The following is a 25,602-nucleotide window of genomic DNA, read 5'->3' as shown; positions in this document are numbered from 1 at the left end:
TGAGACAGAGGAGGGCAGTTTCCTTTGTGCCATCAAAATTGACGTATTGTATGTAACGCGAGTCTGGAATTCCGGCCCTTGTTTTGGTTGCCGCGGCCATGCCACTGGAATGAGGCTGAAGATTCCGTGCGCTCGTGCACAGCCTGGATTCCAACCTGAGGCACGCAGCTAGCCCTGCCTCCAGCCTGCGACAACATGCCAAGTTTCGTCATTGCAGCAGCAAACAAACAAACAACGCAATGCCATGGCCCGAATGGCTCCGGGGTTCCTCCTCCTCCACCAAGGAGAACCTCTCCAAGGACGGTCTCCACCTCCCGGACAATGAACGAGCCCGCTCATGGAATGACTCTCTCAACGCGACCGACTGGTCGCACTACACAAGTCCCCAGGTCGTCACCCTGACCGTCCTAACCACCGGCGCGACCCTGGTGCTCTACCGACTGTATCGGGTTCACCTCATGCGGATCCCGAATGCAAATTACTTGACGCCGAACCGCATCGGGAAACGCAGCATGTACGGCTACGTCACGAGCGTCGGTGACGCGGACAACTTCCGGCTTTTCCACACCCCGGGCGGCCGGCTCGCGGGCTGGGGCTGGCTACCTGGCAGACAGCTGAGCAAGATGAAGAGTTTTCAGAATAAGACGGTGCACGTGCGGATTGCGGGTGTAGATGCCCCTGAGGCGGCGCACTTCGGTCGGCCGGCGCAGCCGTACTCGAAGGAGGCGCTGGACTGGCTCAAAGGTTTCGTTCTCCACAAGTATGTTCGGGTGATGCCGTATCGACGGGACCAGTATGAGCGCGTGGTGTGCACGGTGCATTATTGGCGGTGGGGGTTCTGGAAGACGGATGTGGGCTTGCAAATGCTTAAGAATGGCTGCGCGACGGTATACGAGGCGAAATTTGGAAGTGAGTTTGGTGGGGCGGAGAAAGAGAAACTCTATCGGGAGACCGAGGCGATCGCGAAGCAGAGGAAAGTGGGCATGTGGCAGAAGACGGGCTTGGTGGGTAGGATGCTAGGGAAGAAGGACACTAGCTTTGAGAGCCCACGGGCGTATAAGACGAGGATGCAGAAGGAGCAAACGGCGAAATGATAATTTGAGACGATCTGATGCCTGGTTTGGGTACCTCGTCATTTGCAAATTGCCCGCAAATTGAGATGGCGATATGTAGCTCGCGCGGCAAGGTCAAGAGAGTTACTTTGACAAATCGGATCTTCACGATATGCAAGATGCGTTGTGCCCATGACGCGCTAATGCCGGCAGACTCGTCAGGCAGTATCGCGATTACTGACCGCATGGCCATCAGCGTCCTCATTCGACGGGCAAGACCCAAATTTCTGCCTGCACAAAGATCCACAGCGCGATGCGGTGGGTATTTCAACAAGATCCGGGTGCCAATGGTCTTGATTCAAGACTGCCCCTCTTCACGAGGCGCAAGAACCGCGACAACGGTCAGGAGGGGTTTTTCGTTGTTCTCGGACCTACCTAGTGGCCGAGACTCGCTATCAGGCGAAAATCTAGTGCTTTTGCTGATTCGCCGAGGATCTGGATCGTCTATCCGAATATTCTTCATGACTCGAAATGTGCGAATCAGCTGGAAAGAACCTCATGACTGTTAGAATGTATTAGAATTGTAGCCACGACCTTATAATTGTACAATGAGCGTACCTGCGGATCGAAATTCATCAATTTTGTCATGTCTCGCGTGGATCTCACTTCAACTGACCTGTCCTCAAAATGTGCACCGTAGTATAAAAGCATGTGCTCCTCCGCAAATGTATGAGAGTGGCTGTCGTAAACCTGTCAATCCGGACTGACCGCGCAGTTTGATGTTTCGGGGACAGTGGTTATGGTACAAATTGTGACCGACGCCACGGTCGCGGCGAGAAGTCGTCAAACGATGTGTATATGGACATGTGAGAAGGGATTGCCATTGCACTGCGCTTCACATGGTGCCGTCCGGAGCAACACCATGCAGGGCCGGCATCTCCGCGGTCAGGACTACGTAAACGTTAGCAAGCAAGGAAGAGCATGCTGCAAGGTCGTCAGGAATGTGTAAAACTCACAGAAATTCCAGTCGAAATTGGGGTTGCTCAGGATATCCAGACTCCAATCTTCGCTGCTATGAGTGGGGACCCCATTGCCCAATGGCGTCCCATTTGGCACATAGTTCATCGCCTGCATAGCCGCAGCAGTGGTATCGAGTGACAACGGCACCGCGTTGTTCGCGACCGGCGGCCTTGGATCGGCATCCACACTGTCCCGGTCTAACGTCAGAGCCAGCGTCTCCGAATCCTCGTCTTTGCGCTTCTTCGACAGACGGACCAGGAACCGTGCTGTCTTGAGAACTTCCTTGATAGCAACAGTGCCAAATTGTGCGACGACAAATTCCAATGTGCGCATCGCGGTGCCGAGGTGGCAGAGCGCTTCCCGCACATCCATGGCGAGGAAGACGCAGATCACTTGGAAGGGCACGTTGGAGACATGCCACCAGCAGAGTTTCTTCTCGGCCATGGAGCGCGCAGCAGTTAGCCCTTGAAGACCAAGCTGGATGATCCTTTCTGTGGCGCGGGGGGAGAGGTTCGGGCATGCGATTCGTAAGCGACGGTAGCCGCAGAGGGCGAGATTGGCTTTTGAAAGCATGATTGCGGGATGTGACGCTTCATGCGCGTCGACCTGCGCGAGATATTCCTCCCATTGGGGAGACCTGTCTGCTTGCTCGGGGTCGAGGCAGCAGGATATGCTGTATAGGTTGAGGTATTCGGTGGTATAATCGCCCTCCTCCGAGGTTGGGAAGGACGCTGTGATACCACGGACTGCGACCCGGTTGCGGCCATACTCGAATGAGACCCAAGAGTTGATCATCCTCGCCACCCAGAACGTCCTTCGACGGATCTCGGGGTCGTCATGGCTGTCGCTTACGGCTGGATGGAGCACTGAACTGCTCACCTCCTCCTGCAGACCAATAGATTCGATGAGATGCATCGTGGTACAAGACGCTATCCATGAGGAGTGCGGATGGTCGGCCGCTCGGAGGAAAATGCATTGCAGTATCCAAGATTGAATATCCTTTAGGCACGGAGGCCTCATGATACTTGAATTCTCCAACGCTCGCCGTTGTGATTCAACCAGACTGGTAAGAAGGGGCGACAACTCGGCAGTCGAGAAGAGCAATCCGAGCGCAGCTATACCACAGAAAATATGGTCAGGTACGCTGCATGCTTGGTCGACTTTCCAACGAGCAGTGATGCCGTTCATCACCCAATCCTTGTCGAGAAAGCCATAGACAGGATGGAGCACTTCGAAATATCGCTGTGCTAGAATGGTCATCTGGTCTTGACTGAGAAACGACGTGACCGGAGGACCGCCCGGCGCCGACTCCGTGTAGCCAATGCCTAAGTTCCAGCCAAACGTGAACAATTTGGGTCCAGAAGAGGGGTCGAGGCGCATGCCCAAGACGCGCGTGAAGGCAATGCCCGAATTCGCCTCCATGGATCGCATCTTCGACGACTCCTCCACACCCTGGCGAACTTCCACCGGCGACTCGACCTTGACCGGGGAAATTTGCTCCGCTTGGGCATGATCGACCAGCTTAGATCGCTTGCGGGAATGTTTCTCGAAGAAGCATTTGTACTCGAATTGCGTGCACATGTTGCAGGGCATGCTGCCGTCGCAACGACGTTTGCGTAGACGACATGGTTCGCAGGCTTGTTTTGCTCTTTGCCGCTTCTGCGAGGGCGGGCTGGTGTCGCTGTTCATGTCCGTGGAAGTAGACATGGTCGCCAGCGTCCGCTCAGGACGATGCCATATGGGGATTTCTCGCGATCGCGCGTGCTCAAGAGGCGAGAAAAGCTCTACTTTGTCGCGACGACGCCGGAATCGGGAGCAATTGACTGCAATGTTCCCGTCAAAGGAGCTGCGCACAACAAGTGTCCGAATCAACTTTTCGATGGTCGGCAAACAAAGAGTTGTAGTCAATGCGCAGACCGTTAGCAGGGAAGCATTGCTTATTGTTGTTGGCGAAAGAGTACAAGGGTCTCACGTACACAGAGGGAGGTCGTGTGGATGGTTCCGTCATCAAAGGGTCTCAGCCCGGGGGTTAAGTCCGCTCTCAAGTCCGAACTGCAAAGCGCGCCAAGTGCTGCTTTTGGCGGCAAACGCCCTTCAATTGATCAATTGATCCGTTCAAAAATCTCCAGGGCTGCTTTGCACGGGCGCTCTCCACCATGTAAAGTACTAGCTGGACTTTCGGTGCAGCAGTCTCTGCAGGGTCGTCAACAGGGAGACGGGCACAATCTTATTTCTGACATGTATATATGCCATTTCTACAGTTCCTATGGTCTTGTGAATTCGCAAAATCGTGCTCGGGCATGATTCCGAGGATGGCACATCGAGGGAATCCATGCTTGATGGGATCGATGCATACGCGCTCGGCGACAGGCTTCTTGACAGTGACTTCCAAGACGCTGTCTCCGATAGCCTGGCCATGATGTTCTACGAAGCTGATTCCGACGGACATCGCTGGGGTCCTGATAGAGTCGCACAGAATCGGGTATATCACAGTACTCAGTCGGGATCGAAATTGCGTCAGCAAACAGTACATGCCATGGCGTATGGAAGAGCGGGCTTCTTGGGCGCGATTGATAATCCAGAGTTTCTCGCTGACTTCGCCAATTTTCAAATTGATCAATGATGATGCGAGTTTTCCCCCCGCGACGATGGACTGTCGTTTTCATGATCACATCAAGGGCCAGGAAATTTTCACCAGGCGGGTTACGACCTGTCTAATTCATTGCATCCAAGTGGTCCATCCCTTTGACCGATCATTGTACTGCTCTTGACAGCTGCGTGCCCGCTTCTGACATATCGTGAAAGGTCTATGTTATTTTAGAAGAACTTTCTGTATGAATAGTTGATCAGATAAAATAGACGAAATTTTGGGGTATCTCAAAGTAAGGATATGACCAGCACATCGAGGAAGAAGAATTTTCGTGCTCCATGCCACTCAACCGGAACACCTCGCTCAGACTCGCTTTCATAAGTGAACCCTTCCCTGGACGCCATATCACGCTGCCATCCACTCAAGAATCAGAAAAGAGAGACTCCAGCAGAAGTCCACAACAAAGATCAATCATTGCCCTCACGCCTCGAAGGAGACCGGCATCTCCCTGCCCTCTTCTCCTCTCTTACTGCTAGCCTGCTTGAAGACCTTCAAACCGCGCACATCCCAATACGCACCACTGAACGCGCTGGGGTTCTGGCCGACATACGCATTACACGTCGGCGCCTTGGCCTTACACGTCGGGTTGGAACCCCAGACACCGCCGGCCCAATCGCCGCAAAAGGTCGTGTTGAAGATGATCTTGAGGCTCTTGAAGGAATTCGCAATGCTGCAGCCGCCGGTGAATTTGGCCACGGGCGTACCCCATGACGCTGGGTTCGGGGCGGAGGATTGCGCGTTCTTTTCCTGGCTACTGCCGCGCGGGAAGAACCAGATGGTGATGGCCTGGGCGGTGATCTCGGTGGCGTAGATGCCACCTTGTGCGGCGTTGAAGCTTGCGCCGTAGGTGTTTTTGCTACCTTGTGCGGAGATGCCGCAGCCCATGTTACCGTTGTTGCCCGGGCTCAAGCAGTTGGTCGTGGCCATGTGGCCGCTGAAGCCGCTGTTGTTGTTGATGCTGCAGCCGGCACCGGTGTGAAGGGCCATGGCGTTGACCGAGTTGTCGTGGACGCCTTCGATGATGTCGATTTCACCGCCATTGGGCCAGTTCGGGCCGAGCATCCAGAAGGCAGGCCTTGTGAAGAACAGACAGTTTAGTGATCTCCATATATTAATTATAAAGTCTCGCTTGATGAATCGCCGCTTACCATGTACCACAGATGCCACCAGGCATATGTGCAATGTCGGCAATAATGAGACCGGTGTTGTATGATTTGGTGCTGGAGATGCGGACAGCGGGTCGACCGTTCGTCACCACGTTCTTGGAGTCGACACGCATCTGTGCGCTCCCCGAGGAACTGCTGATCAAGCCCTTGGCAGTGGAGCTATCCTTGCTCTGGTATGCAACGAAGCCGTTGGTCGGATCATGCCCAGTGAAGAAATCGAATTTGCTGAAGAAGCCTGCGCCGGCGAAGTAGTCATCTTCAAGAACATAGGCTGCGAAGGACGTGCTGCTCAACATGGCCAAGCAGGCCAACACTCTTGAGTAATGCATCCTGATGAGTGTGAGAGGTAGGACGGCGAAAGGAATGCAAGGAGAATTGGGAGGGCGTCCGATCACAGATCAAGGACAATGACTGCAAGGTGAGAATGGGATAGAGACGAATGTGAGGGATAACAAACCAACATCCCAAGAAACAAACGACACACGGACACCTACTTATGTGTTTCCTCACAATCATCGCACGAGCGTGAACATGTGGAGGTAGTCCGGGAGACATTGGAAGATCCTACTACCCACTGACTTACAGTGTAAGCCCCCGTGCCCTTCATCAGGCGCGAGGAATGACCATCTCACCCACACCCTTCGTCAAGTGAGATTGGTGTTCCTCAGAATGAGGCTCTCCGTGGAAGGAAGCAAGAGAGAGAGAAGGGAAAATGTCCGAGGCGTCCGCCATGGCGCCCAAGGTTCCAGTTTGACGGGGCGCTTCGAGAACGCCACAAGCCGCACTGCATAGCTTGATGCATGAGAGAGAAAGGTGTGTGGAGGGAAATGGCTGTTTTCAAGCTCTCAGGTCCGGAGACACACATCGTGAGATTATGAGGCAGCTCTCGTTCTCGCCGTTGTTTCGAGCCGGGATGCGAGAGCTCCACGCTTGATTTGCATTCTCTCTGTTGCAAGACCATGTGCATCTATTGTTCATTCATGCACGTCAATCCTTTGTTTTGCGAGACAGATAAAGAACCAAGTGCCAAGGAAATCATCGCCCGTGGGCGTGCCACATGAAGCAAAGAGGACACCGTCCAGCCCACGGGCTGTCAAAACTGAAGTTTGGACGGCCCCCTGACACTGACAGGTGGTGGGAAGTGTGCTGTGGTCTTCGGCAACAGCACGCCTCGAAGCCGATCCAACGGGCGCGCGTCCGACGAGAAGCCCTATATACACCTAGGTATGTACCTATTTCGGTGGTCGCTCCTCCCTGCCCTGGACCCCAAATTTATTAGAAGCCAACCTTGGAACCTGGGCGATGTAAGAATACTAGAACCCCCCCATCTCGCGGCAGAAGAAACGCTGCTGGTGGGCATAATATTCTCGAGGGGAACACATCCATGTCGCGATTTTCACCTCCCATCCGTGGTGCCATCTTGCTTCTTTTCTGTCAAGTGTCATCTTGTCACAAGTAAGCATCAACTGATGGGATCGTCTACCGCTCGTGACGAACGCAGATCTGCAACGGAGCAAATCCCCTCTTCAATGCCGGTGTGCATCTGTACCTCTCTCCACTCTCTCCACTCTATCGCAGCGTCCCACTGAGGGAAGGAAGATCGACAACCACTCTATCGCACGGTCACATTTTCGTCCTGGAAAGGCCCCGACATCGTGGCCTCGCGGTGCATATCGATGTGCTGTCGCGGACGAATGGAAGATGAAAGGGCCAGTGACAATGCGCAGGGCAGGATTGGTCACGATGAGATGAACAAGGACTATCGCGACAGGAGGGAAACGGAACGATTTTGTCATCATGTGCTGTGCTAATAACTGAATGAACGCGGAGGGTGCTCAGGTGTGTGTGATGGGATGTTGAAAGGGCGGAGTGGTGAGTGGGTATGGGCGTCTGCTGTCGTGTAGTGCCCCAGACAGAACGCACTTGCTGTCCTTCCGTCGCGTTTCGACCACGCCGGACCCGACCTAAACATATCGGCGTTTGCGAACGAAGACAATGAAGTTCTTGGTTCATCAAACACGCGACACGAGAGACTAACCACTTTGCCCTGATCATCACACACCTAGGCTCGGGCTGGTCTGATATTACAGCACAATGGTGACGACAGCCCTTGATACATACGGTGCGTGGGCACATGTACTATCGGTGTATGCGTCGAAAACATCATCTACTTGGACAGACTCTCACATATTCCAGGCGATAGATGCGTGTTCTGCGGGTATGTGCATGCGAAACCATCAGCTGTGTCAAAGCATGACTTCTTACAATGAAGCGTACATTACATGCATGTGAAGGATCTTGTTATGCTGTTAGATTCCAACTGTACCTGGGTATGTTCGAACGTCTGCCCTCGTGACGCACACCAAAATCTTGGTAGGTTTGCTCTGGCGCAGTGTTTCCCTTCCGTCCTCGTCCATCTCGAGATGAAGCCACAGCGACGTTTCTCGATGCGCGCGCATGCCATCTCTCGGCCATTATTGGGATCGGTGTCTAGCAGAATGGTGGCCGCAAAAGTGAAAGGACCACATGTAGTCGGCCCAGGCGCATCCCCAGCTGGCCGGCCGAACACCGCGTTCGGGAATAGTCGATCTGTCCTTGGTGGAATTGCTTATTTAAGATTTTATTCTACAGGTATGCAGGTGGTCTGTCCTTGGTGGGATTGCTTCCACAAGGATGGTGGCGTGTTTCGAGAGGACGACACCAAACATACAGACGCCTGCGCAACTGGCTGATCCGTCTGCCCGTCGTCCAAATACGTGCTCATCTGTTTGAGCATCCCGACGGGGGCTAGAATGGCACGCTACATGTTGCGCATGGTCGGGAAGTCGCGTCAAGAGTAACAAGATACCAACAGCGGTGTCGATCTCCTCCCCACATCGATGGATCTTGGTCGTATGGTGATCGTGCATTCGTAATTTCATGTATGCACTGCACTGGTGCCAACATCATGTGCGCGTGAGATGCACGCAACTCCACAACCACTGTCGATCTCTTGAACACTGCATGCATGCACCGCACGCAAGCTTCTGTGGTGGAGCATGTGTACTGTACGAGTCAAGCATACCTAGGTACCTAGGTATCCTGCTGATGGGCCAGCCGCCACTGAGATGAAACTAGACATTGTGCTCAAGTGGTAGGTAAGCAATGTACTAAACCTGGGAACGTTTCTGGGGGTTTCAAAGTCTGGGGTCGGGGAAAGCGTCGGCGCTTGGAGGAACCGCGGACGGAGACGGGCCACATGATGTTCCCATCGCGTCGGAGCTCAGGGGCGGCATTTGGAAGGGAGAGAGCTTGACTGGTCGGCTCGGAGTGATCATGAATCTTAACTGAGAGAGATCGGCGGCGCCTGGCGAGGGAATGCCCTCGCCAGGTGATTCTGGTCATCAAAACACGTCAAGCATTACTCTCGTCCTCGCTCATCTAAAACTGCCCATCCATACCCCCCCTCCTCCTCCTCCTCCTCCTCCTCCTCCTCCTCCAAGCACAAAGTCCTTAGCCTCCACCGAAATCCATAGCCTAAGAGATGGTTGTGTAAGCCAGTCGGTGGCTCTGTAATACATACTACTAGTTTGTGATGAAGAAAGTGTGAAAGTGATGAAGGTGATGTCTAGACAACCTAAGCGGTCCCCGTTGATCTACAGCCAGGATGATGATGATGATGGGTACATAGCGTTCGTTCGCCTCGGCTTCGGTTCGATCCGTTCAACCAGAGATGCGTGATAGAAGCACAGGACGCGTGATGCATCTCTAGGTAGTAGGTACTGCACCACTCACCATATCTCTCTTTCGGAGTTACCCATTCAGGCAGGTGTCAAAGAATTGCGACTGTCCATTCACCACCTGTATTCGCCGTCCAAGGTGACATTCATCGACCAACCGTGAGATTGTTAGACCAGAGGTTGCGCCCAATGAATGGAATCACAAATGCGATATTGAGCAGTGTGAGTGGAGCACGCACGTCGAGCTCCGGAGAATTTCCATTGCATGCAGCATTCAGATCTGCATGCTCTTTGGCGATGATCGTCGTGCGAGTGCATGGATCTATCCTACTTGGTCTGCTGGAGATGCGTCTTCTTCCTTACTCCGCTTTTTGGCGACTTCCTTCGTTGGACTCGTAACATGTGTCAAAGTATTCACATGCCCTCTTCGACATTTCTCCCCTAGACGAAACTTCACTGTCCACTTACTAGTCATTCAATCATCCAATCGGGCACCGTAGTCATGCGTTGCCTCACTGTCACACGCTTGTGATCTTCATCAAGCGATAAAAAGATGTCGAAAGGACAGTAGGCCGAAAAGATTGATCGGCCATCTTTTTTCATTTTGATGAAGCTTTTGTCAAGAATACCAAGGCTAAAACCATATCAAGGACGAACAGGTCTCATGATCGTGCTTCGCTTGCCGAAATGGCGGACATGGTTGGGATTCACGAGGAGTGACACGCCAATACAACGATCAATTTACCAAACTTCCGTTCTCTCGGCTATATATCTGCGGATCGCAGAGTGATTCGTGCAATGGAAATGTTTACCATTGAACAGGCCTCGGGAGAAATAGCAGACTTATCGATGCCTTTCAGTCGCCTGTCAATTTCGGGTTCCACGAAGCAGCTTGTGCCGACAAATCCTCGAACACCGCCTGCAACAGTAGTCGCAGAGGGGAGCAGATCGTCACACTCGGAGCATCTTGTGCGTACTAGTCAGCTCATGGAATCAAATGAAATGCCTCTGCGGTGATCACCCTCTGGTGAAATCTTGTACTGTTCTTGCGTAGGGCTGATAAGCAACCAACAATCGAAGCCGGGGCCGCCCGTCGTCATCGATATCAACCTTGCATGGGCGATGGGCGCTGGGCGCAAAATCGACGGCAATCTCCGGGGGCCCCAAGCTTCTTCACCTCGCCCTTGGCCGCTGAGAATCTCGCGATAGCTCGGCATCTCGCTTTCACCATCAAACCGCACATGTGTCCACCCTCTGTTGACTGAATAGTGCTTGCATATCTTTCCCATCTCGCCGCCCAGAACTGATGGAGATACTGGCGCTTCGAAATGATGAGTATCCGTTTAATCCTGATTGGTCCTGGACTGGAGAAACATGCGCAATGCCAAGGGCCCAGGCATTGGCGAACGTGAGAGCGACGACACGTTCGGCGCGGCAATGACGTAGATCCATTGAATTCCAAAGTTTGCCCAGACGACTGTTCTCTTTCTATCAATCATGTGAAACTTTCACAAGCTCGAGGGGAACGTAATGGCGAGAGCAGCTATTCTACAATTCAATTTCAATCGTTTTGTCCTTCGTTCGTTCACCTCCTATCTTGCAGACAAGTGATTGACAGCGACTTACCTGCCATCCCTTCGCCATGGACGGCCCAATCAAGGTCGCGTACGAAGAGTACAAGCCGATGACCGATGACGAGATCGATGCCTTCTTCAAGGATATGGATTCCAACGGCGACGGCTTTGTCGAATATTCTGAGCTCGAGGCGAAATTGAAAAAAGTTCACGAGGAGTTAGCACCGAACCCGGAACGCCATCACCTCAATCATCCTGATCGACGTGATGTCGAAAAAGGGGGGGAGGTCGACGAGTTACACGAGTTTATGCGCAAAATCATGCCAGGCTGTTCGCAGCGATTGAGCAAGGAAGAGTTCCACGCGCGGGTGTCGACATGGCAGGTGCCCTCCCAAAGGCAAACTGGAGCCCAGGAACAGCAGAAAGAAGAAAATGAAGTCGTCAAACGCTGGCCAATGACGACTCGCATACGCGCTCTATGGGCTGTCTACAACCACAACGTCTTTTTCCTAACTCTAGTCGTCGCCTTTATCCTTGGTATCAGCCTCTGGCAATTACTTATCTACGCGCTCAGCGGCGAGGCACGAGCTGCCTTGGGCTGGGGTGTCATTGTTGCGAAAGGCAGTGCTGGAGCAATCTATCCCATTTTCATTTTCATGCTGCTTAGCATGAGCCGACATCTTCAGACTTTTGTTCGCCGCTCGCGGACTATCTCGAGAATCATCGATTGGGACCATGCTCAAGTGTTTCACATCTACATTTGCATCGCAGGTCTATTCTTTGCCTCGCTGCATGCTATCGGTCACCTCTCGGGGTCTTTCGTCTTTGCTTCGAGGACATCCCCCGAGGCACAACGAGCTATTGGCTCATACCTTGGCGTGCAGACTCCTCGTTCATACGTCGCTTATGTGCGCAGCCTACCCGGATGGAGTGGTGTTGTCTCAATAGGACTATTCTGGATCATCAGCGGGCTCAGCGTACCTTATATCAGGAAGAACTACTTCGAGCTCTTCCAGCTAGGTCACTTGCTCATGTTTCCTCTGCTCGGTCTACTCTGTGCACACGGAACAGCACAGCTTCTCCAGTACCCGATGTTCGGATTTTTCTTGTGCGTGCCGATCCTGTTTGTTCTCCTCGAGCGCTCTTGGAGACTTCTTCGCAGCTTCCGATCTCAGCCTGCCATCGCCAAGCGCCTCGACAAGTCGACGGTGCTCATTTCTGCCAAACGTCGCGATGACAAGGATTGGAACTTTTCAGCTGGTCAATATTGTCTTGTGCAGGTGCCTGCGATCTCTCGATTTCAATGGCATCCTTTCACCATTTCTGGGGTTCACGGCAAAGTGCTTCAGGTCCACATCAAGGCGGACGGCGACTGGACGAACAAGCTTCACGAGCTCGTCTCGTCATCCGAGGGCCGAGAGCTTCGAGTCGGCATTGATGGACCTTTCGGTGCGCCTGCTCAAGCTTTTTACGATTACGATTACAGCTTGATTATTGGATCCGGCATTGGTGTGACTCCTTTCTCCGCCATCATCAACGACCTTGAGGACCAACTTCTCGACGCTGACGACCGGGATCCATGGGCAGCACGCCGCAGATCGAGGTCCATCTCTCGCGTCCGCTCCCTCGGCAGATCTGTCGCCAACTCAGACTCCCGCCCTCAATCGCGTGCTGCTCGTGGACCAGAATCACGTCACAGGGAATCATCTGATACTAGCACGGTCGTCAAGCACCCCAATCCCTCCCGCCGGGTAGACTTCCACTGGGTGGTCAAGGACAAATCCGACCTGCTCTGGTTCTCCGACCTACTCAACCGCATCATCGACAACGATGCCTCCCTCGCCCGGCGAGGTGATCTCGACCTCAACATCCACACCCACATCACCACCAAGCGAAACAACATCTCGACGCACGTCTTCCGTTATGTCCTCGACAGTTACCGCACGGAGAAGGCGCCGTATTCCGCGTTGACCGGCTTGAAGCAGCCTTCGCATTTCGGTCGTCCGGACTTTGCGGCCATCCTCAACGACCACATGGACCAGCTCCTCGAAGTGGGGATCCGTGATAAGAAGATCGGCGTGTTCTTCTGTGGTGTACCTGTCGTGGGTGAGATCATCAGTAACCAATGTCATGAGAATACGGTACGCGGGAGACAGTTGAAGGTCAACTTGGAGTATGAGTTCAATATGGAGGTGTTTGGGTGATTGAGTTCTGACGCGATTGTGATATTATGATTTGATGAATTTGTCTTTGTACGATGCGACGTGATGCGGGCCAGCGAGGAGCAGATGTCAAAGGGTATAGATCATGGAGTTCGTTTTCATATCAGCATGTTTCGTCATGACTGCCATTACCTGTGAGGATTCTGGTCATCGGTGCTTCCTGTAATTGCCTCTTCTACAGGATCTCCGTCCGAGGTCTTCCTCTTCTTGCTGACGCGTCCATCGTCGTTACTCACAACGTTCTGTTCAAGTGTTTCGACGTCTTTCCCTCCTGCCTCTCCCTTCCTTTTCTGTTCAACGAGCCACCTCTCCCAGAACTTCCCATCATACCCATCCATCAACGCCACAAACCTCGGACCACTCATCACCCATCCTTCAACTCCTCCCTCTAGAACAGCAACATGCATATTGTCATCCTGCGCCGTATCTCTAACATGATCCAGGAACCACCCCGCGCACAACTTCGCCCTATCTTCCTCCCCTTCCCCCTCCTCTCCACCCACGAAGCAGACCCACTCCACGTCAGCTTTGTACGCCATCTCATACAGCGCTCCTCGATTCCACCAGAACCCTCGCGCGGGAATATGCAAACTCCCGCGGATGGAACCCCCTGGGTAAGAGGCTTCACTGCGGACATCGATGAGGAGCAGGCTGGCGATTTTCATGGAGAGCAGCATCTGGACGCGTTGAAGAGGCATTGGATCTGGGGCCAGTGATGGCTTCGGATGAGGAGAGTGCCATGGTTGGGAGAGGACGGAGAGTGGCATTTGATGGGATGTTGAAGGAGTAGGAAGAAAGAATCGCTCCTTTGAGGTACGGGAGGGAAATCGTTCCCTTGCTGCTAGCGGAGGCGCGAATGGAGTTCTGGGCGCGAATGGAGTTGCGGGAAGCTCTGAATGAGAGTCGGTTCACGATGTCCGTGATTTTGGGAATGCTGCTGTCGACGGACTGCTTGATCTTTGTTCGTCAGCATTCGAGAGGTTTTTCTAAGTATCTCTTCATTATGACTACTACTATTGCTGCTTCCTCGCTCGGATACCATCATCGTGTGCGCCGGGGGAATCGGAACTCCATTTCCGCACTTGTTCCTGCGTCGAACCGATTCTGCACTCGCACAAGAATGTCCAAATATAGACGATCGTCTTACAAAGACACGTACGCTCGAGGAAATCTTCATGAAGAAGAGAGCGAGAATAAGCTTTTCAACGTCTCGAGGTTATCGCGACATTGAGATATTTCGTTCCCAACAAAGTAATGGAAACCTGCGAATCGGCCCAAGAGATTCTGATGATCGACCAAGATCCAGGGCCCCGTCGGATTCGGACGGCGATCATTTTGAGCCGAATCCCACCATTTCTCGCTTCGGGGTGCGCCAGTTGAGCCGACGGTGCCTCTTAAAGTCCTTCAATACCTGGGTAGCGTGGAGAGGAACGCCTCATCAATTATCGACCCCGTTTCCCCACTCGCCAGGTGGTGCGCCACGGACGGTAGCACTACAAGGGTGAAGGCGATGGTCGTATTCGGCATTGGCCGATCAAGTATCACTATGGATATCCAGTCTCAAGTGGCACCGAATGCGCAGAGTCTAGAAGGACTCGCCCTCCATCTATAAGGCTTGTCGCGCGCGGCAGATCTGAAAACGATACGTCCCTCTTCGTCCCAGCTTCGTTGCAACGCGTTCACGATGATGCGGTCGACGCTCCTGTCTCTGCTTGCGGTGCAAGCCGCCTCTTTCGGCGCCAATGCTCAATCCACTTCTATTTATGATTACATTATCGTCGGCGGCGGGACATGTGGCCTTGTGCTCGCCAATCGTTTGACTGAAAACTCCTCGGTGACAGTGGCGGTGGTTGAAGCCGGCCAGACGCAATACAACAATCCCAAGGTCATTCAAATTGATGACATTACCCGACCAGTGGGCACTGAGATCGATTGGCAGTATCCGGCTGTTGCGCAGACCTCCTTGAACAATCGTGCCGTGACATATAATGCCGGCAAGGCTCTAGGCGGAACCAGCACGATCAATGGCGCGACCTATGTGCGAGCTCAGCGCGTTCAGATCGATGCATGGGAATCGTCGTTGGGAAATGTCGGCTGGAACTGGAATGCTCTCTGGCCGTATTATCTCAAGGCAGAAAGCCTCATCCGACCAACCGCAGACCAAATCGCCAAGGGTGCGCAATACAACCCACAAGCTCATGGCTATTCGGGCCCAATCACAGTCAGCTACAGTAGAAATCCGGCCGATGCATCTGGCATCATGAACCAGACCTATCAGGCTCTCGGTGTGCCATGGAAGAGTGACTTGAACACGGGCGACACGCATGGATGGTCCCTCTTCTCAAACACTGTCAATGCCACATCGCAGACTCGCGCGGATGCTGCTACAGGCTATCTCCTTCCGGTTCAATCCCGCAAGAATCTCATCATCCTCAACGGCACTCTTGCTGATCGCATTCTCTGGTCCACCCAAGCGTCACCAGCTATCGCTACTGGTGTCCGCATTCGTCCGACCGCCGGCGGCGCCAACCGCATCATCACCGCCCGCCGCGAAGTCATTCTCTCGGCGGGATCTTTGAAATCGCCCGTGCTGCTCGAGAACTCCGGTGTCGGCAATCCCGCCATTCTCGGCAATCTCGGCATCCCAGTCAAGGTCTCACTTCCCAGCGTTGGAGAAAACCTGCAGGACCAGACCAAGCTCTTCACCAGCGCCGCATCCAACCGCAGCGTTGCCCAGAACGGCTACTGGACATACGTCGCCTATCCCACCGCAGCCGAGCTCTTCGGCAGCAACACCTCCTCGGTCGCAGCCTCCGTCCTATCACAGATCCCCAGCAATGCCGCCGCCATTGCCGCGGGCACCAACAACGCGACCTCGCCCGCCCTCGTCGAACAGCAACTCCGCCTCCAAGCCGACCTGATATTCAACCGGGGCGTTCCGTGCACAGAGATCCTCTCTCTCCGCTACGGAAGCACCTTTGCGTGGATCTATTGGCCTCTGCTTCCCTTTTCGCGGGGCAATGTGCACATCGTGAGCCGCGATCCGACCGTGGCGCCCAGGATCAATCCGAGATTCTTGATCCCTGGGATCGATTGGGATGCGCTGGCGTTGACCGGAACGGCGAATTTGATCCGGAAGCTTTTCACCACCGCGCCATTGTCGGGCCTCGTCGGCGCGGAGACGCAGCCTGGTTTCGCGACGGTGAAGGCCAATGCTGATGTACCGGATTGGATGCCATGGTTCCAAAAGAACGGTACGCTTTTATTCTCGCCCTCCAGTCCATCACAACCTACTTCTCTCATTTTTCCCTCCTTCCTTTCCTCCCTCCACCTCACAAATTCTCCAACCCAAATATCATGAATTATTTCTAACCCTCTCTCCAGCCGGCCCGAACAACCACCCCGTCGGCACCTGCGCCATGATGTCGCGTGATCTCGGCGGCGTCGTCGATCCGAATCTCCGCGTCTACGGCACGGGCAATGTTCGTGTCGTGGATGCGAGTGTCCTGCCCTACCAGATCGACGGTCATCTCACGAGTACGCTGTATGCGCTCTCGGAAAGGGCGGCGGATATTATCAAGGGGAAGGGAACGCTGCCGCCTTCGAGTTTGTAGGGGATGGATGGTTGGCTTGTGCGTCTGATGATGGTATTTTGTACTGTGAGAGAGGTGTCGAGGAGTTCGAAAATAGATTATAGATGGAGGTTATGAGGAAATGAACATGATTGCTTTTTTGTGACTGATTCGGGCGAGGTCGTTATTGACCGTTCCATGACAGCTCAGTTCCAAGATGGGGTTTTTGTACTTGTGAGGCTTCCCCATAATGAGGCTTGACTGATGCAACGCCGATAAAATAGAAGTATTGATAGGAAAGAATCGCAGGAGTTGTCTCATCCCGAAGTGCCGCTCATGCAAGGTGTGCAAAGCCTTGTCACGCCGAAAAATGAAAAAAGTACGAGAAATATGCATGTCCGTCCCGAGAGACAGGGCCTTGGTCCAACACAATCACTCGGCTCCTCCCCTCCTCTCCCTTGACCTCTTTCTCCTCCACCTCTGCATCCCAGCTCGAATCTACCCAAGCATGCCAATCTCAGGCATTTCTCCCCAACCGCCTCCTGGCTCCCACCCCCATCCTACTCAACTCCCTCCTTGCAACATCCTCGAATGCAACTCTCCCGCTTCCTCTAAAGCTCGTCAACGTTCGCACAGATGTTCCTACGCGAACACGGGCCGCAACCATGGGCCAGGCACTGAGGGTTCACGGCGCTTCGGCTGTCGCAGTAGATGTCGTGGCACTGCATGTGGGGCAAGCCGAGCTTGTTCAGGACGCTGGCGGGCGAGACGGGGACGGCAGCGTCGGCGGGAAGGGCGAGGGCGTTGGTCGCGGTGATGCTGGTGAGGAGGAGGGTAAGGAGGATGGATAGACGGGCCATTTTATGTGTTGGTCGTGGGAGGTTGTTTGGGAGGTTTGTTTCTGAGAGGGATGGGGGTTAGTTTTGGTATGGAGATAGGTCTCTTTGTGTGTAGGAAAGCATGTTGTTAATTGGGAATGTGGATATCATTCAAGACAATAATGATCTCAACAGGGTCAAGTAGCATGATGCTAATCGTGTCGTGACTGTGTTCAGGTTGTCTGCATGCTTATGCAGATGATCGAAGCTGGACGTGTGCCAAGCTGCGAATTCCATGGTTCACAGCTCTGGCGCAGGACCATAGAAGCCCTGCAGGGTGGTTGTTCCTGCAGCATCGAAGAAGGGAAACGTCTTCACTCGTGGAGATGGATCCGCTTACCTCGTGGAAGTAGTCAAGACTGTCTGAAAGAATGAGTGCGAAGGAAGGAGGTCCTCTGTGCCTGTGAATCGCTTGGGTCGGTCGGTAGGTGGTTATGAAGAGAAGAGAGAATGGTGCCTGTGATCGACTCCAGGACAAGGACGATTGGTGTCGGATCGTGAGAAGGACTACTGCACGGATGCAGGTGATTATTAGTGTGATGACCATGAAATCATCGCCTCTACGTCTCGTCTCCTCCAACGAACCGACTGGGCCTAATTTCGTCCACGCGGCGCGCGTTGCAGCCGTAGTGTGCTGCAGTAGTGTCAAACAACGAAAGAAAGGGGCTGATTCGGGTCTAGTCCAAACTGTGCTTGTTGAGATTGCCGCATCTTCCCCGGGCGGGAAGAGACTCTTCTCGTGTGGGGATTGATTGCAACACTGTTCTGCCTATCCAACATCGTAACAACTTTGGAACACTTTTCTGCACATCCAAATGCCATTTATTCCCTGCCTAGTCCACTCCGATCTATCCGAAAACTGCAGGTGCGTACGGAAAGTTGAGATTCACCACTCCCGAACGATCGATGCCGGTAATTACAGTAGCACTCGTCCGGTTCATCACTATCATCACCTGCTCTTCGCTCATTTTCGAGTTTATTCGGTCTATCATCGTCACTCCGGTGAATGCATGCAAGCTGATCTGAATTGTGATGGTGAACATCGCCAATCCGTCGTCGACTTGGTGTTCAATCCCAGCGTCCCGGCGTCCCAGCGTCGACCGTTGAAATCCTCCATCTCATCGGGATGCCCATTGACATGGAAGAAATGACAAGGAAAGGCCGAGCCGTTTGATTGACTGGATCCTCTCGCGGTATGGTGTGTTACCTAATAATAATAGATCTCTTCCGTCGGAGAGGCTGTTGACGGCGCTGGGACTTCGTTGGGCGTTGGTCAATCCAATGTCGTCGGTGTGTGTAGTCGATAGCGGGTATCGCAGCGGCGTTGGCCATATGCTGTGACTCGTGAACGCGACTGGGTTGTTGGCCGTGGAAAGTGTGTTATAGTCTCTTCATTTCGCTCTTGATATCGGCATGGCTGTAGTAGGCAGAAGGGCAAACCCATCCATCTGCATATGCTTGGCCATATCACTACTGGAGGAACTTCAGAGGATCTCGAACGATGTGTGCGCGTGAAAAGAGTCGATATTTCAGATGCTCTCCCTCCTGCTGACCTGTCCTTTTCGCAAGTGAATTGGTCTGCGTCAGGACTCATTCGCTACTGACAAGTCACACTAGAATGATGTCCGATCTCGTCTGCAGTAGGACCAGTGCTAGGGGCAAATACTGTAGCGACGAAGTGGAGAAACGATATACTGTATGCTGGGGCTACAGGTGCTATGAGCGAGCAGTGCGGAGAAGAAATCCAGCAATGATAACACTCAGATGTCATCTCCCTAGACTTGATCATCGTTCAGGTGAACGATTTTCACTATGAGCATCGGGTCTCCCTCCTTATACTATTTCATGAAAGGCTTGCATGGTTAGAGACTCGAAACTTTTCATGTCCCATAATTTATCCATCAAGAACAGGCGTGGGACCGTCGAACTGCAAATCGACGCATACCTTTTGCACTCGATGGAGGTTCAACGTTGATGGAAATGGTTTTCCAACAAAAGAAAAGTACTGATTTTGCTTCGCTTGGGACGTTTCTACTATACGTACAGCAGAGAGTACAAATAGTACCTCCCGATCAACGGCCGCTCCGGAGTATACACACACGTAAACACCCATCTCATCCTGTTCCCATGAAGAGGGATTGTGAATGAAAAGGGCGGAGGCATGCGAACCCTGCGTTTACGCGTCCTCGGACGCGGCGGCACCAGTGATAATCTCGACCAATTCGCCAGTAATCACAGCCTGTCGTGTTCGGTTGTACAGAATCTGGAACTTGCCAATCATGTCACCGGCGTTCTTGGAGGCGTTGTCCATGGCGTTACGGCGAGCAGATTGTTCGCAAGCGTGGCCCTCGGCGAGAGCCCAGTAGAGGGAGTTGGCCAGGGCGTACTCGCGGAGGTTGCCCAAGACCTCGTCGTCGAACTCGAAGGTGGAGAAGTTTGCTGTAAGAATATGTTAGTGGATAAATCAGACGGTGTTTCGTTTGCGGAGGAGATATCTGTCCCCGGTCATCATGCGGGATACTCACGTGACGCGCGGATGGCCTCGTCAGAGAAAGCCTCGATGATAGTGGCCTCGTAGCTCTGAGCGTTGATGAACTTGTTGTACAAGATCTTGGTGCTGGAGTACTCGCCAGAGACCTGGGAGACCTGGTCGGCAATGGCCTGAGCATCGGCAAAGGTGGGTACGTCCTTGCCGACACCAGCAAAGGACACGACCATGTTCTTCGCGTTGCTTCGGCCCAATTGCGCCTTGCACTTCTCGCCGACCACAATCAAATCGAACTCACCACCCTCGTTCATCAAACGACGAACGTAACGGGTGAGACCAGAGTGAATACCACCACAGAGACCCTTGTCCGAGCTGCAGACGATGAGCAGCGTCTTCTTGTTCTCGCTCTCCAACTCCTTGGTCTCGGCCTCCTTGAAGACGGTCTCTGAAGTCTGACCGTACGAACGGGACTCGGTCATGGCTCGCTGGGCGCGGGTGAGCTTGGTCGAGGCGACAATCTTCATGGTCTTGGTGATCTTCTCAATGTTGCGAATCGACTTGAGACGACCCTCGATTTCACGGAGCGTCGCGTAGTTGGCATTCTGAAGGGCAGGGACGGCGGCGGCGGCGGGTCTGCGCGCGCAATGGAATGTTAGCATATGTCAATGGATTTTTCTCCTCCTCCAATGTCTGCGTGGCTCTCCGGGATTCGGGTATCGCGCCAGGGCGCTCGAGTTCGTGACGTACCGCAGCGAGGGCGCGGCGGTGGCCCGCAGGGCAGGACGAGCAGCTCGGGACAGCATTGCGACGACTGCTGCTGCACGAGTGGTGATGAGGTTATTGGTTTGACGGACGGCAGTGATGTCGGTCTCTGCTGTGTGGTAGCTCCAGTTTCATCACAGGGAGTCCTCGGAGCTTCAACGCCAGCCGGCAGTTAGCTTCTGATCACGTGATTCCACATCCCGAAAATGAGACGGCGAATCCACAACATTTATGTTATACTAGAACAAGACGAATCTATTGTTTTCACAGTTGGAATTGACAATACGCTACGTGTGATCGAGTAGTGCGAGTAGTGATTCCAACTTTTGAAATTCCACCGGTGTGATTGTATTGCGCATTGGCTTGCCATTGGAACCAGCAAGCAAATGTCGAATTGTTTTTACCAGTGCTTGCTGGGCTTATTGTGATTGAGGAAAGTCTCGGTGGAGAATCTTTCGAGCTGTGTCATAAGTCGAAGTGATCTCCCGGCCGAAAGTCGTGAATTCTCGAACGTGGCATTCGTCGTGAGTGATCTCACCAAAGTCCAAACTCCGTCAGATTTCGGGCAGTTCTTGGTGTCTTCAATCCTTTCTTTCATGTCCAATACCACCCGATTTCAGGCTCAAGTATTCGAGGATATCGTCAAATTTTCTGCATAAATCATTCAATATTTTTTCTCCAATCTTTCAACGTCCAACTTTTCATTTTGTCTTCTCTTGGGGGCAGGCGCGTGCGAAATTCTTCAGCTCAAGTCCAGCAGCCTGCAACCGCGTCACGTCTGATAGAACTTGGGGAGCACGCGCGCAACTCTTCTCACCCCAACAACAACAGCTCCCGCGGCGACCTTGGCCTATTTCAAATTTCAAAATGTCGGACTCAGAAGATGATAAGCCACTAATCAAAGGTACGTTCGCATTGCGCATCTATCACAAGCAAATTTCACCGCTGGCGCGTCACATTGGTACTCTGCAGCTTCGAAGGCCAGAATGAGGTTTGGCACGTGCAAGCATGAGCAGACTTGAGCAACAACGACGAGGTCGACACGATCAATTCCAACTCAGTATTTGATTCGTATCGACTTCAATCTTCTTGCTTCCATCCGCACCATCATTATTTGCCCGCCATGGATTGGCAATCCTCCGAGCCACCACTCACAAGTGTTCTAGTCAAGTCAAAAGCCATCATCTCCAAAGCTGACGACGCCGCCCTGGACAAACGAATGCCGAGGACGAACGGTGCCGTGAAGCCAGGCATCAGCATCGCCAACGGACCTGTCGATGCGATGGACGTCGACAAACCGAATAGCACATCCAACGGCAAGCGCAAGGCTTCATTACCCAACGGCAGGAGTTACAAAGACGCCAGCGATGAGGATGAAGACGACCTGCCATTGAAGAAACGGAAAACCAACACTGTCGCGGATGATTCTGATGACGAACCTCTCGTCCGCAAGATCTCTAAGCCTATCCCGATCAGGGCGGACCAGATCGGTGAGAAATCAGATAAAGGGCTTGTTCAAAAGCTGCAGAAACAAAAGGCAGACATCGAGAAAAAGGCCGCCAAGGAGGCGCAAGCAATTCGTAAAGATGACTCGAGCTCACGGCGCAAGTCAAAGAAGGTGGACTCTGACGATGAAGATGATATCCCCTTGGCCAAAATTAGCTCAGCACGACCGTCCCTGAACGGTGCGAAGCGTGTCAAGAAGGAGGAATCTGACGATGATGATGACATGCCATTAAGCAAGAAAGCTGCTGCAACGAAGAAGACGGCACCGAAAAAGACGACCACTTCGAAGAAGGAAGCATCGACGCCGGCCAAGAAGGGCAAGGCGGCTGTCAAGAAGAAAGCAGAAGAAGAGGAAGAAGAAGAGGGTGAAGAAGAAGAGTATCGATGGTGGGAGGATCCAAGCAAGGGCGATGGCACTATCAAGTGGACTACTTTGGAGCACAACGGTGTCGTCTTCCCTCCTGAATACGAACCGCTGCCGAAGAACGTTCAGATGTTATATGATGGACAGCCGGTGTCAATGCACCCCGACGCCGAGGAAATCGCCTACGCTTTCGGAAGCATGCTCAATTCGGAGCACAACGTGCAAAATCCGACGTTCCAGAAAAATTTCTTCGACGATTTCAAAGCGATACTGGACAAGACAGGCCACGCCAAGGACAAAAATGGCAATAAGGTCAAAATCACGAAGTTCGAGAAGTGTGATTTCAAGCCCATCTTCAATCATGTGGATGCTGAGCGCACAGCCAAGAAGGCGCTGACTACTGCGCAAAAGAAGGAAATCAAGGCGAAGAAGGATGAAGCAGAAGCTCCATATTTGTACTGCATGTGGGACGGCCGCAAGCAGAAAGTCGGCAACTTCAGAGTCGAACCGCCAGGGCTATTCCGAGGGCGCGGAGAACACCCAAAGACGGGCCGCTTCAAGAAGCGTGTCTCACCCGAGCAAATCACCATCAACATCGGAAAGGAGGCGACCGTGCCAAGACCTCCAGAGGGTCACAAATGGAAAGAAGTCAAGCATGACCAGGAAGGTACTTGGCTGGCCATGTGGCAGGAGAACATCAACGGCGCGTACAAATATGTCATGCTGGCTGCCAACTCCGATGTCAAAGGACAAAGTGACTACAAGAAATTTGAAAAGGCTCGTGAGCTGAAGAAGCACATTGACAAGATCCGTAAAGATTACAAAAAGGAGCTCAAATCAGAAAGCATGGCTGAGAGGCAACGAGCAACGGCAGTATACCTTATCGATCAATTCGCGCTCCGTGCTGGTAATGAAAAAGGCGAGGACGAAGCGGATACAGTGGGATGTTGTTCGCTCAAGTTCGAACACATCACTCTCAGCCCTCCCAACAAGGTCATCTTCGACTTTTTGGGTAAGGATTCAATCCGTTTTTACGATGAAGTTGAGGTCGATATTCAAGTGTTCAAGAACTTGAAGATCTTCAAGCGTTCCCCCAAGAAAGAAGGTGACGAGATCTTCGACCGTCTAACAACGTCTTCACTCAACAAGCATCTGTCAAACTACATGACCGGACTGACTGCCAAGGTCTTCCGTACCTACAATGCTTCTTTCACCATGGCTACGCTGCTGAAGGAGATGACAGCCAAAGGTACCATTCCGGAGAAGGTAAAGGCATACAACGATGCCAATCGTCGCGTGGCTATTCTCTGTAACCACAAGCGCACTGTTGGTGCTGGCCATGTTGCGCAGATGGAGAAGATGGAGGACCGGATCAATGCGCTTCGTTACCAGCAATGGCGCATCAAGCAAATGATGCTCGCAGAAGAGCCCAAGCTGAAAAAGAAGAAGGGTGCAGAGTATTTCGCCTTGCCCGAGGACATTACGAAAGAATGGATCGCTTCCCACCATACCTCTCTCGTTGAGGCCGAGAAGGTCAAGATTACCAAAAAGTTCGAGAAGGAGAACGAGAAGCTCGAGTCCGAAGGTTCCAAACCGATGAAGGACAAGGAGTTGAAAGATCGCCTTGTCGCTGTCACTGAGCTGGATGCGAAATTCAAAGCTGAACGCAAATCAGGCAAGGTCCTGCCCGAGGGCCGAAGTCCCACCGTGGAGAAGTACGAAAAGGATCTGGAGAAGCTTGACACGAGGATCGCGACGCTGCAGCTGCAGAGCGAGGATCGTGAGAATAACAAGGAGGTGGCATTGGGCACTTCGAAGATCGTGAGTCTTGCCTTCGGCCTGCTGCTGTCGCCCGATGACAACTCTTTCAAAATACTGACCTACTTTCCCCACAGAATTACATCGATCCGCGCCTCACAGTCGTCTTCTCCAAGAAGTACGATGTCCCCATCGAGCGCTTCTTCTCCAAGACGCTCCGAGAGAAGTTCGAGTGGGCCATCAAGTCTGCAGATGAGAATTGGGACTTTTGAGCATTCAAGTCTGATTTTTGCTGGCCAGGCGACGAGTGCTCGTGGAGATACTTATTTTGTGTGCTACTTTTTAAGGAGAGATCGATTCATTGCATTTTTGAGCCATGTACTTCTGTCATTTGGGCGGTAGCGATCAGGGTAGGCAAAAGCGTTAGGAAAGAGGCCGTTCCCCAAGGACATCCACCGCGAGATATGTGGTCAGCGTTTTCACTTTCAGACCGGATCATCGTATGCAACACACACACACACACACACACACACATTTTCCAAGCAAGTCCTAACATTTGTCGCTCTCATAATCTCTAAAATGTGTTATTGAGCTTCACTTAGGTTTGGGTTAAGATCAACCCTAGTATGTAGCAGCGTAGCTCAACCCGTCGAAGAACATGGAGAGACATGAATGTCCTACTACATATACATTCCATAGTCGTTATACTGCACTGTTCTCGGAGCCTCGAACGAGTACTGCATAGACGTCGTCCTCAACAGGTGGAGTGCAGTCGGTCATGTTCAATAGGGGATGTGCGTGCGTGTATGTCCTCTTTCGAGGCCGGATCCCCAGACTTTCTCGGGAGTGCTTCGTCCAGTACCGTCATCGG

General features: G+C 52.8%; 9 protein-coding genes across 9 annotated transcripts; 4 read left to right on the top strand and 5 right to left on the bottom strand.

Annotated features, from left to right (window-relative positions):
• Positions 1–239: 239 nt before the first annotated feature.
• K489DRAFT_326647 (nuclease domain protein) lies at positions 240–1,094 on the top strand (the record flags this gene model as incomplete). The annotated part of the gene is made up of 1 exon (XM_033601922.1): positions 240–1,094. The coding sequence occupies one exon, from the start codon at positions 240–242 to the stop codon at positions 1,092–1,094; it is 855 nt and encodes a 284-aa protein (XP_033456011.1).
• A 399-nt stretch (positions 1,095–1,493) lies between these two features.
• On the bottom strand, positions 1,494–4,005 carry K489DRAFT_384475 (uncharacterized protein). Its single transcript, XM_033605866.1, has 3 exons — positions 2,069–4,005; positions 1,671–2,003; positions 1,494–1,614 (listed from the first exon to the last, which is right to left on the bottom strand). The coding sequence occupies exons 1-2, from the start codon at positions 3,777–3,779 to the stop codon at positions 1,948–1,950; spliced, it is 1,767 nt and encodes a 588-aa protein (XP_033456010.1). The 5' UTR covers positions 3,780–4,005; the 3' UTR covers positions 1,494–1,614; positions 1,671–1,947.
• A 936-nt stretch (positions 4,006–4,941) lies between these two features.
• On the bottom strand, positions 4,942–6,395 carry K489DRAFT_364149 (glycoside hydrolase family 16 protein). Its single transcript, XM_033602693.1, has 2 exons — positions 5,871–6,395; positions 4,942–5,797 (listed from the first exon to the last, which is right to left on the bottom strand). Exons 1-2 carry the CDS (start codon positions 6,215–6,217, stop codon positions 5,143–5,145), a joined length of 1,002 nt encoding a protein of 333 aa, XP_033456009.1. The 5' UTR covers positions 6,218–6,395; the 3' UTR covers positions 4,942–5,142.
• A 4,896-nt stretch (positions 6,396–11,291) lies between these two features.
• On the top strand, positions 11,292–13,385 carry K489DRAFT_326638 (uncharacterized protein; the record flags this gene model as incomplete). The annotated part of the gene is made up of 2 exons (XM_033601918.1): positions 11,292–12,784; positions 12,899–13,385. 2 exons carry the CDS (start codon positions 11,292–11,294, stop codon positions 13,383–13,385), a joined length of 1,980 nt encoding a protein of 659 aa, XP_033456008.1.
• Positions 13,386–13,705: 320 nt separating this feature from the next.
• On the bottom strand, positions 13,706–14,056 carry K489DRAFT_301953 (uncharacterized protein; the record flags this gene model as incomplete). The annotated part of the gene is made up of 1 exon (XM_033600442.1): positions 13,706–14,056. A coding segment is annotated over one exon (351 nt), but the record flags the coding sequence as incomplete, so codon positions are not given.
• A 745-nt stretch (positions 14,057–14,801) lies between these two features.
• Positions 14,802–16,908, top strand: K489DRAFT_384471 (GMC oxidoreductase). The gene has a single exon (XM_033605865.1). It carries the CDS (start codon positions 15,088–15,090, stop codon positions 16,762–16,764), a length of 1,677 nt encoding a protein of 558 aa, XP_033456006.1. The 5' UTR covers positions 14,802–15,087; the 3' UTR covers positions 16,765–16,908.
• Positions 16,909–17,843: 935 nt separating this feature from the next.
• On the bottom strand, positions 17,844–18,483 carry K489DRAFT_85098 (uncharacterized protein). Its single transcript, XM_033608975.1, has one exon. The coding sequence runs from the start codon at positions 18,398–18,400 to the stop codon at positions 18,044–18,046; it is 357 nt and encodes a 118-aa protein (XP_033456005.1). The 5' UTR covers positions 18,401–18,483; the 3' UTR covers positions 17,844–18,043.
• A 1,546-nt stretch (positions 18,484–20,029) lies between these two features.
• On the bottom strand, positions 20,030–21,144 carry K489DRAFT_373949 (ATP synthase F1 gamma; the record flags this gene model as incomplete). Its single annotated transcript, XM_033603475.1, has 3 exons — positions 20,030–20,292; positions 20,379–20,974; positions 21,089–21,144. The coding sequence occupies 3 exons, from the start codon at positions 21,142–21,144 to the stop codon at positions 20,030–20,032; spliced, it is 915 nt and encodes a 304-aa protein (XP_033456004.1).
• A 517-nt stretch (positions 21,145–21,661) lies between these two features.
• Positions 21,662–25,395, top strand: K489DRAFT_384467 (uncharacterized protein). Its single transcript, XM_033605864.1, has 3 exons — positions 21,662–22,007; positions 22,270–24,794; positions 24,869–25,395. Exons 1-3 carry the CDS (start codon positions 21,971–21,973, stop codon positions 25,001–25,003), a joined length of 2,697 nt encoding a protein of 898 aa, XP_033456003.1. The 5' UTR covers positions 21,662–21,970; the 3' UTR covers positions 25,004–25,395.
• The last annotated feature ends 207 nt before the right edge of the window (positions 25,396–25,602 follow it).

Source organism: Dissoconium aciculare (assembly GCF_010015565.1).
Source record: "Dissoconium aciculare CBS 342.82 unplaced genomic scaffold K489scaffold_15, whole genome shotgun sequence".
Lineage (NCBI taxonomy): Eukaryota > Fungi > Ascomycota > Dothideomycetes > Mycosphaerellales > Dissoconiaceae > Dissoconium > Dissoconium aciculare.
The sequence above is the reverse complement of the archived record's forward strand: the minus strand, read 5'-3'. Positions and strand labels throughout refer to the sequence as shown.

Coding starts and splice junctions, on each gene's coding strand:
- K489DRAFT_384475 (XM_033605866.1), bottom strand. CDS start 3,779: ATGTCTACTTCCACGGACATGAACAGCGACACCAGCCCGCCCTCGCAG. Junction 2,004..2,068: donor CAATTTCGACTGGAATTTCT/GTGAGTTTTACA, acceptor ACGTTTACGTAG/TCCTGACCGCGGAGATGCCG.
- K489DRAFT_364149 (XM_033602693.1), bottom strand. CDS start 6,217: ATGCATTACTCAAGAGTGTTGGCCTGCTTGGCCATGTTGAGCAGCACG. Junction 5,798..5,870: donor GGTGGCATCTGTGGTACATG/GTAAGCGGCGAT, acceptor GTTCTTCACAAG/GCCTGCCTTCTGGATGCTCG.
- K489DRAFT_384471 (XM_033605865.1), top strand. CDS start 15,088: ATGATGCGGTCGACGCTCCTGTCTCTGCTTGCGGTGCAAGCCGCCTCT.
- K489DRAFT_85098 (XM_033608975.1), bottom strand. CDS start 18,400: ATGGTCATCACACTAATAATCACCTGCATCCGTGCAGTAGTCCTTCTC.
- K489DRAFT_384467 (XM_033605864.1), top strand. CDS start 21,971: ATGTCGGACTCAGAAGATGATAAGCCACTAATCAAAG. Junction 22,008..22,269: donor TGATAAGCCACTAATCAAAG/GTACGTTCGCAT, acceptor CAAGTGTTCTAG/TCAAGTCAAAAGCCATCATC. Junction 24,795..24,868: donor CATTGGGCACTTCGAAGATC/GTGAGTCTTGCC, acceptor CTTTCCCCACAG/AATTACATCGATCCGCGCCT.